Source organism: Trachinotus anak, unplaced genomic scaffold (assembly GCF_046630095.1).
Source record: "Trachinotus anak isolate AG129_WGS33_773 ecotype Australia unplaced genomic scaffold, CSIRO_AGI_Tana_v1 ptg000003l, whole genome shotgun sequence".
Taxonomy (NCBI): domain Eukaryota; kingdom Metazoa; phylum Chordata; class Actinopteri; order Carangiformes; family Carangidae; genus Trachinotus; species Trachinotus anak.
In genome coordinates, this window is record NW_027273854.1 from 1097869 (window position 1) to 1107047 (window position 9179).

The window sequence follows — 9179 nt, forward strand, 5'->3', positions numbered from 1 at the left end:
AAATCCCAGAGTATAGCTGCGGCGAGCGGGTCGGCCGGTCGTCATGTCGGAGGAGCTCTGTGAGTGAGCTGCTGAGGCGAGCAGCTACAGCCTCAGGAGAGGAATTCAAGCCCGTCCAGGATACCTGCACAGGCCCCAGAAGCAGTAAGTGCTGGCTGCTACTTCCTTTCTCGTAATATTGAGGTCAGATGACTCAGTGAGTCAGAACTGAACTGCTCCTCTTGTGCAAAATGCAGAGACACTGTGAACAAACTGGAGGATTTTCACACTTTGTTTAAATCTTTTAATTACGTGATGAACGGTTGCAGCATAAAATAAAAAACTGCAGTTGTTTCCTTTGTGTTTACTGATGTCTTGACTTGGTTGTGGAATATTGTGACTAGTACTCTGTGACATTGAGCCTTTGTGAGAGACACAGTTTCTATTTCTAGGGCAGTTTATATTTAGAAGGCTCCTCATGGACAAACAGCTGGTGCTTGGCGAGGAAAACCTAAAGCAAAGGTTCGTCCTCAGACTCCCTGTTGGACCCGGCCAGAACACGTGACTGCTGGTCTGTTTCACCTGATGACAATACCTGGCTCGGGCAAGTGGTCTCAGGCAGACGGTGCTCTGTGAAGGAACGTTTCACCACAATGAGTCCATGCTCAGATTATGAGGAAATGAGACAGTGGGCACAGACGACCCCCCAACAGACAAATGTTACCCTTTCTAACTTTCATAACTTTATTGACAGAATTTTCGAGCCTTTAATTTCTTCTCTCTCTCTCTCTCAACCCTACTGACTGGGTCCTATCAGGTTTCCTGCTTCTTCTTAATTTTTGCCATTTTCAAAAGTAACTGAGGAAAATACTTAAAAACATCACAGAAAAAATACTCACGACAGCTACAAACACTGTGGCTGCATTTTGTGTCTCTGTGGTGGTTCTGCACACGTTTGTTGTTCATGTCTTTTGTTTGTGTGTTTGTGTGTTTGTAGGTGTTTTGTGTCTTGTTCTGCATATTTCTGTTGTTATTTTGCATCTTTTTAAAGTTGCTTTGCATCTCTTTGTTGTTTAATTGCATCTTTTCATAAATGTGTTGCGTCTCTTTGCAGTTATTGTATCTGTAGCTGTTTTGTGTTTCTCTGCTTTGTGTCTTTTAATAATTGTTTTGCTTTTGTGTTCATTTTGCGTGTCTGTGTGGTTTTTTTGCATCTCTTTGATGTAGTTTTGTATCTTTTTATAGTAGTTTTGCATCTCTTTGCATTTGTTTTGAGTCTTTATTATAGATTTGTTTCCCTCGTTAGCATCTATCTGTGGAAGTCTGATTTTCCAACAACACATGTTGGAAATGGTTGTAAAGTGTCCGTCCTTGTATTTATGCAGCATTTTCCAAATCAAAGTTACTGAGTCTTTTAAATAGTTGTCTCAAACAACTGGAAGGTTAAAAGATGTGTTGAAACTAAGGTTTGAGAAGCTAAAAATTTGGATTTGTTGGTTCAAAATTAGGATTTCAATGCTCATAATAATTCTGCTTCATCCGCATAATGTTTGTGAGACTCCACTTCAGAGTTTCTGAACATGTTTGGACTTTTGAAAATGTTTTCACATGAGAAACTACGAAAACGAGCAGCTCCAAATGAGCCCAGCTGTGAGGGAGCATGTTCGATCCATCCTGACACGTCCAATCAAGTGGATGATCTCCAACCAAATCTTTCCCAGTTTTAGTTTTATGATTGATGTGTATTTTATATGTTTATATTTTATATGTATCCAAATATCCAAGGATTGTGTATCTCACACACACACACACACACACACACACACACACACACACAGAGACATTAATGATGTGGTTTTTACTCTCTACTCTTCGTTTTGCTCTCATACGTAAGAACATGGTTAAAAGAATATCTTGTCTGTTCTTTGTTTCAGAGTTGTAAGAATAAAACTAGATTTAAAAATGGTTGTAGAGGGTGAGATGGATTCCAATGTTACAGAGCCGGAGAGCTTCTGGGTATGAAACGCTCCTTTTCCTTGTAAATCACGTGGATCATTAGATCCTTGAATGGTTTTCACATCTCATCCCATCTCATCTGCATCTCCAGAGAAAAATCATCCTCCATCTAAAGAGTATGTTCACGTCCTCAAACATCCTTCACAACAAGAACCTGTAGCGAACCTCAGACAGTTGCGGCAACGCTGCTGGTTTCTACGGTTTTTGTTCACATTAGCTTATTTGCTTTCTCGCCAAAAATGAGATGAAACGATTGATACCACTGTCACGTCTATAAATATGAAGCTAACACAGGCAGCTGTTAGCTTAGCTTAGCACAAACAGGGGGAACAGCTAGCCTGCCTCTGCTAGCACCTCTAACGCTCACTAATTAACACAAAGGGTAATTATGCGGCTAAAACAATCAGCTGTTTAGCTTAGCTTGGCATAGCTAACACGAGCAGCTAGTTATATTAGCTTAGCATAAACACCGGAATTATGGGGAACAGCTAGCCTGCCTATGCTAGCAACTCTAACGCTCACCAATTAACATGTATGGTAAATATGAAGCTAAAACAAGCAGCTGGTTAGCTTAGCTTGGTTTAAGATTAGATCGCCTTTATTAGTCCCACAGTGGGGAAATTCACAAATCTAACACAAACAGCTGGATAGCTTAGCTTAGCACAGACAGTGGAAACAGGGTTACAGCTAGCCTGCCTAAAAGGCTCACTAATAAACACGTACAGTAAATATGAAGCTAACACATACGCTGGTTAGTTTAGGTTAGCACAAACTGTGGAAACAGCTAGCCTGCCTCTGCTAGCACCTGTAACACTCATCAATTAGCACGTCACATCTTATTTGTTTAATTTGTGCAACAACTTTTAGTGTGAAAACTACAATGACTGATTTTTGTACAAGTGATATTTAACCTGTGAACTGGTGAGTTTTAGAGCTGCTAGCAGCCAGGCTAGCTGTTTCCCTCTGTTTCCAGTCTTTGTGCTAAGCTAAGCTAATGGGAACTGGCTGCTGGCTGTAGCTTCACAGACAGATATGAGAGTGGTATCGGAAAGCGAATAAGTGTTTTTCCCAAATTATTGAACTTTTCTCTTAATGTTCTGTGTGAACTTCTGCCTTCCCTTTTGCATATTTAATATAAAAATAAGATCTTTTTTCAGCACATCTTCCCAGAGATGGACCCGGCATGGACAGCCACCGTGCTCCTGGTGCCCTGTGTTGTCGTGCTGACAGCTGGATTTTTCTACCTCTATGATTTCATTGTTGGTCTGTTGTCGAAAACATCAGTACGCAACAAGGTGGTGGTTATAACCGACGCTCTCTCTGGGCTTGGAAAAGGTAACGCTGGCTGTTTAAGGCAAAAACTCCTCTGGTACCTTTGAACATGATGTGATTTCACAGTTGTTCTGTCCTGTTTTCATCTTATTTTGGATTCGCTGATGAAGAATGTGCAGGTGTGTTTCACAAAGGAGGAGCCAGGTTGATCCTCTGTGGGAAAAGCTGGGAGAAGCTTGAAGAACTTGCTGATGATTTGGCGAACGCCTCAGACCCCACTGTAGTAAGTATGAAGCAGCATAAAATGGAAATACTCAAGAAAGAATCTACAAAGAGAAAGGAAACGCAAGTGCTTTCCACCCCTGAGGATCTCCTCACCATCACCGTTTCTCCCCAGACGTTTCCTCCGAAGCTGGTGCTGCTGGATTTCGGAGATATGGAAAGTCTGCCTGAGGTGATCACAGAGGTCCTGGACTGTTACGGCTGCCTGGACGTTCTCATCTTCAACAGCAGCATGAAGGTCAAAGCACCTGCACAGAGTCTGTCTCTGGAGATGGACAAGTTACTGATGGACAACAACTACTTTGGACCCGTCACACTGGCTAAAGGTCGGACACACATGGGATTCGAGCTGCAGCTGCAGGAGAATAACGGTGTCGTCACTGTGCTTTTGATGCCTTTCTGTTCCAGGTGTGCTGCCCTCCATGATCTCCAGGAGAACTGGTCACCTGCTCCTGGTCAACAGCATCCAGGGGAAACTGGCCGTGCCTTTTCGCACTACATGTGAGTTTATCAAGGGAAATGCACAGGACTTTTTTAATTATAATTTGTCCAATACTTTAGTTTATGACCAAATGTCTGCAAAACTCATGACATTCCCACCATTTTCAGCTGTAATGTGTGTCAAGTGCTAATTAGCAGTTGTTAACGAGATGGTCAACATGGTAATGCTTTGACTCTTTCTCTTGGACAGACTGTGAGATAATGGTCCTCGGGCACAAACATACAGCTGGATGTTTGATTTGTGTCTCTTTGTGGTTGTTAACTCTCCTTGTGGTGATTTTTAGTCTCGCCCTCAGGTCTCTGGGACTCCGCCCAGTAAACCTGCTCAGTAATTCATCCATGTCCATGACACTTGACTTACAATAAAGAATAGAACAGCATATGTAATAAAGTTCAAAAATGAGTCCTAATGTACATGATAAAGCATCAGCAGAGCTCACAGAGGTTAACAGCATTTATCCTGCCGTCTCAGCGTGAGTTAGCGGTGACGGCGGCGTGCAGATGGCTGCAGGATAAGATGCTGCGTTTGCTTGTCAGATCTGAAACTTGCAGCCTGTGAGAAGCTGGTACATTCAGGTGTGTTACCTTTTCAGATGCAGCCTCCAAACATGCGGTTCAGGCCTTCTTTGACTGCCTGAGAGCTGAGGTGGAGGAGTACGGCATCTCCGTCAGCACCATCAACCACACCTTCATCAGTCGCTCTGCGTCTGAACGCACACAGGCCGCCTCCTCCAGGTCCATCTGGTCATGTGAGTAAAACCAGAGGAAACCGGTCAGAGTCACACGTTATCAGGAATATGAAGTGTTGCTACAGGTCGGGTCAGTCCGCCATGAAAACGTGTTTCATATAGACTTTCATATACTCAGATAGACTTGAGTATTTTCCCTGGATATTTATGACCTAGAGAGGATAAATACAGTGACCACCCAGTGCATCAGGGCCCCAAAGGCCTGAGATTTAAAATGTGACCACTGATTAAACTGAAATGGAAAGCGCCTTAAAGACACTGCTGACTTTCTTGATTTTTTAACCTTTAATTTATCACTTTAGTATTACTTACTGTTACATGCTGCTGGGTCTAAAATTTCAATGACTGATTTTTTTCAGAGTCAGGTCAGAAAAAACAAGTTAGGAACACAACATGGACAAATCATCACGTCTTCAGTCGATCTAGGATTTTTTGTTTTTAGCAAACAGTTGATTATAACCACATCCAGTAGTTACACAGCCACATGGCAGTGATGGAGATCTTTGAGCAGGAGACCCGGCTGTCAGGAGCAGTTATGGAAGCTCGATGCTTTGAGGGAGAATCAGAATCAGGTTTATTGCCAAGTAGTTTTTCACAGAAGAGGAATTTTCTTTGGTGTTTTGGTTTATGAAAAATATAAAGAAAGGTAAATACTGCAGGTCAGGAATCATAACTATAAAGTGGCAGTCTCCTGCGGGGGGGGGGGGGGGGGGGGGGACTCAAAGAGCTTGTGTCTGTAGTGGGAGAATCCTAATTAACTCTGTGGTGCCACCAAATTATTCTCTGTTCCATTATTTGACTAATTGTTTCCCTCCTCACCTGTGTCTCTGCAGTGTTGTACACTAAGAAGCCCCTCGGCGTTTCTCCAGACGAAGCAACCACCGAGATCGTCAAGACTTTGAACAACAAGAGGAAGGAGGTGCTAATTGCTCCCTCGCTCCCCAAGGTGGCCATCTACACCAGATCCTTCTTCCCTAACGTTTTCTTCGCCGTGATGGCTGCAGGAGTGAAGACCGCCGCTGCCTCGGAGAAGATGTAGAGCTGTAGAGCCGTGCGCTGAAACATGGCTATACTTATGGCTTTCTAGTGAGGGTGGAACAAATCAGTGGGAATTATAAGTAACATTTATGACCTGTTGTTTGTGTGGATTCATGTTTGATCCTGTTTTTCCATTAATTTTTTGAGCTAGATCTGACAGGTGAACCCTCAGACTGGATTGAAACCATGTTGAGTTTGGGTCTTAAATGTGTTGTATTGTTAAACTCACATGAAAAATTAGGATTTTAAAAACCGTGTATCCTGTATTGAACAGGCCTGAGTTGTAATGACACCTCATTATACAGTTTTTTGGTTCCTTTTCTGTTTATTTTACAGTTTAACATAAAATTATCATCAAAGTGCACAATTTGCATAAACTTAGGAAGAAAATGATGCATCTGTTCTTGTATTTGTGGACGTAATTATTTTAAAAACATTAATAAATCAAATGTATTATTTATTTATCTATTTTCGTGTGTTTTTTTTTTGTGTTGAAATCTAATTTTAACAACAGTCTATGCTGGCACCCAGTCCACATTTGCTGGAGGAAAAACCGGTAACACTTTATTTTACAGGTCAGTAAATTCTACATTTGCACATAATCTCTGGTTTCTGGTTTGACTACAGGTAGAAGAGAGACAGCAGCTGGTTTAGTCTAACTGTCCTGAACAACACGACCCTGACTCTTTGAGATGTGGCGACAAACAGCAGAGGTCAAGTAAAGGTCACCGGGCATGCGTCATGGCGGCTCTGGCGCCCCGGAGCGGACGGTCCGCTCAGTCACGACCACACGTGTTCAAACGTCTTTAAAATGTTCCCCAGACTCGCAGCTCGGACTCTGAGGGGTTTCCCCACCAGCTCCGGTGCTTTAAGCTCCAGCTGCGGCTCGATGGTGGATCATGACCGACACAACCTGCGCTTCACCGTCTTTCCGGGCAGCGACTCCGGTTAGCAAACTTAGCCGGAGCTGGCCCTCCAGCGCCGGGGGAGATTGTGTGAGAAGGCCCGGTGTTCATCCACGGCCTCCTGCGACACATTTCCTCCTGATGAATTCATTTCCACGGAGAACATTCAGATACTCTCCGGTGTCATCCGTTCATTTGATTTCTGGATTCTACGTAACACTGTCTCTTAGGAAGAAAACGCTCAGCGAAACCTCATTTAAAATCAGATCATTTAAAGTTCCTGCCTGTGCTAAACGGCTGCAATACCAATATCAATGACTTGTATTTTATACGATTTGTTTCTAGTCGGTCAACAGTTCGGCACAGTTATGATCGGCAAATTCAGCTAATTGTACTACATATTTGTAGTACTGTACACAGTAGGTGCAGGCTAAATAAAGGTATTTCTGAAGGGAGTTTTGTACAGTTTGTTTATAATCTCTATCTACCTGATTTAGTTTCGCCATATTGGCCAGGGTGGGACGTAACCAAGTATATGTGTGTGTGTGTGTATATATATATATATATATATATATATATATATACACACATGACTAGTTTGTTAACAGTGATACAGATGTATGCAGCTGCCTGAGGTGGAGCTAGTTTTAATTATTTTATAATTTATGTAGCTTAGACTTAGACTGCTTTTTGGTATTTTTCATTTGGGAAATATTTGATAATTTTACCTCTTTGGGCCTCGAACAGTTATTTAAATAAAAAATATGTTTAGCTAAGAGGGGAAATGTCTCTTCTTTTAAAAAGGCAAAAAAAAGTTGGTATCCAGATTTAATCTATGACAATGTTTAACTGTATGTTTCGTTTTAGCCAAATCTCTATCTACAATGCAACTAATAACTACAGTTGTCATAAAATAATGGAGTAAAAAGTACAATTGAAGCATAAAGTAGCAGAAAGTACCTCAAACATCTTGAAACTAAGTGTATTACCCACCTCTGGCTAGTGCCTCCAGCTGCTGCACATCTGTAAACCACCAGTGTCATTTACCACTAATTTTAAAAGCATTGTGTTGTTTTGTGTCGTCTCTCCACAGGGGCCCGGGAATGTGCGGTGCTGAACTATAGATTCACTGGGGAGAAGGAGGTGGAGCTAATGTCAACCTATGTACCAGAGACCTTCAGGGGCCAAGGTGTTGCTGCACTTCTGTCACAGGTAACAGTCTTAGCCGTCAGGATGTACAGTGGGTCCAGGCATTCAAGGGAATATTACATGTTTGATTTACTGTATGTTCACAGGCTGCCGTGGACTTCCTGGTCGAAGAAAACCTCAAGGCTCGAGTCTCCTGTTGGTACATAAAGAAATACATTGAGGACCACCCACTGCAGCAGTTTAAAGACTGCATCATCACTTGATTGCAGCTTATTTGTCCACTGTGGCCTGAACCGCTACCTCAGCTACGAACTCTTACCTCACTGTACAACCCAGAGGCCAAAGGGAGGGTGTAGAGCTACTGTAGCTGATCTGAGCAGTCTGCAGCAGCTGGAGGTTGTGGTTATGAGTAATTATTCTTTTACTCTGGAAATGTCTCAAATTTGATGTGTTAAAGAAATCACTGATCAGACCCATCAAAATGAGACAGTGTAATTTATATTCATTTCAAAGAATCATTAGTTTAATGAGTAAAGTTGTTCAGTCTTATGAAAGAATCTTCTGCAATTGCATCATGACAGATTTTATTTTGATGATCTGAAACCAGCAAATCGATGCTTTTTTATATCTTATATCTGTAATCTGTTATATTTTCACAAACTTGTAATATGTGTTAATTATTCAACGTTGAGACAAGACATTGAAATATTTATCAAAGCATAATGTTTAGATATCGACAATGTCTGCACAAATTTCGTGACTAGAGTAGAACTTTGTGTGTTTGTCGACAAGAGCCAATCAGTGCTAAGGAAAGGAAGTGAGGTGGTGAAAGTGGAAATCTGGGATCGTTGCTGCAGAGGTTGCTGTGGTGGAAAAGCCTTTTTTGTTGAGGAGTGAAATGACCTGAAGATTCTGAGCAGCAGCCGTGAAAAAGCTGATGAGGAAAGGAGCTTCACTGCTTCCTATCTTATCTCCTTTAGCAAAGGATACACTGAACCTTCCAAAGGAAAGGAGAAAACACCGTCCCACAATTCCTTGCTGCAACAACACTTGACACATCAGTGTAGTTTCACCTCTGCAGACCCTCGTAAATGAAGAAACAACAGAGCAGCTGTTTAAATCCAAATCCTTAAATATGGATTCCTCCTCTGTCAAATCCGGTCAGGAGTCTTCAGGAGCAGCAAGATTATTGAATTTCTAGTTAACAACATCAGAATAATAATAATAATAATATACAATATTCATATATGTTGTTTCATGTCTGAATAAAATTTATTCCAGCTACTTG

General features: G+C 41.9%; 2 protein-coding genes across 4 annotated transcripts; both read left to right on the forward strand.

Moving 5' to 3' along the window:
- Positions 1 to 6297, forward strand: dhrs7ca (dehydrogenase/reductase (SDR family) member 7Ca). Of its 3 annotated transcripts, none has more exons than XM_071465045.1 (8): positions 6 to 144; positions 1914 to 2111; positions 3153 to 3330; positions 3438 to 3550; positions 3665 to 3875; positions 3958 to 4050; positions 4644 to 4799; positions 5633 to 6297. In XM_071465045.1, the coding sequence occupies exons 3-8, from the start codon at positions 3168 to 3170 to the stop codon at positions 5836 to 5838; spliced, it is 942 nt and encodes a 313-aa protein (XP_071321146.1). In that variant the 5' UTR covers positions 6 to 144; positions 1914 to 2111; positions 3153 to 3167; the 3' UTR covers positions 5839 to 6297. The 3 variants fall into 3 exon arrangements, with proteins under 3 accessions (XP_071321145.1, XP_071321146.1, XP_071321144.1); XM_071465043.1 differs by having other exon boundaries at positions 31 to 144; positions 1914 to 1995; XM_071465044.1 differs by lacking the exon at positions 1914 to 2111 and having other exon boundaries at positions 1 to 144.
- Positions 6298 to 6558: 261 nt separating this feature from the next.
- Positions 6559 to 9175, forward strand: LOC139610065 (protein NATD1-like). The gene is made up of 3 exons (XM_071465048.1): positions 6559 to 6784; positions 7836 to 7954; positions 8038 to 9175. The coding sequence occupies exons 1-3, from the start codon at positions 6649 to 6651 to the stop codon at positions 8152 to 8154; spliced, it is 372 nt and encodes a 123-aa protein (XP_071321149.1). The 5' UTR covers positions 6559 to 6648; the 3' UTR covers positions 8155 to 9175.
- Positions 9176 to 9179: the final 4 nt, after the last annotated feature.

Coding starts and splice junctions, on each gene's coding strand:
- dhrs7ca (XM_071465043.1), top strand. CDS start 1,942: ATGGTTGTAGAGGGTGAGATGGATTCCAATGTTACAGAGCCGGAGAGC. Junction 3,551..3,664: donor ACGCCTCAGACCCCACTGTA/GTAAGTATGAAG, acceptor GTTTCTCCCCAG/ACGTTTCCTCCGAAGCTGGT. Junction 4,051..4,643: donor CGTGCCTTTTCGCACTACAT/GTGAGTTTATCA, acceptor TTACCTTTTCAG/ATGCAGCCTCCAAACATGCG.
- LOC139610065 (XM_071465048.1), top strand. CDS start 6,649: ATGTTCCCCAGACTCGCAGCTCGGACTCTGAGGGGTTTCCCCACCAGC. Junction 6,785..7,835: donor CTTTCCGGGCAGCGACTCCG/GTTAGCAAACTT, acceptor GTCTCTCCACAG/GGGCCCGGGAATGTGCGGTG. Junction 7,955..8,037: donor TTGCTGCACTTCTGTCACAG/GTAACAGTCTTA, acceptor GTATGTTCACAG/GCTGCCGTGGACTTCCTGGT.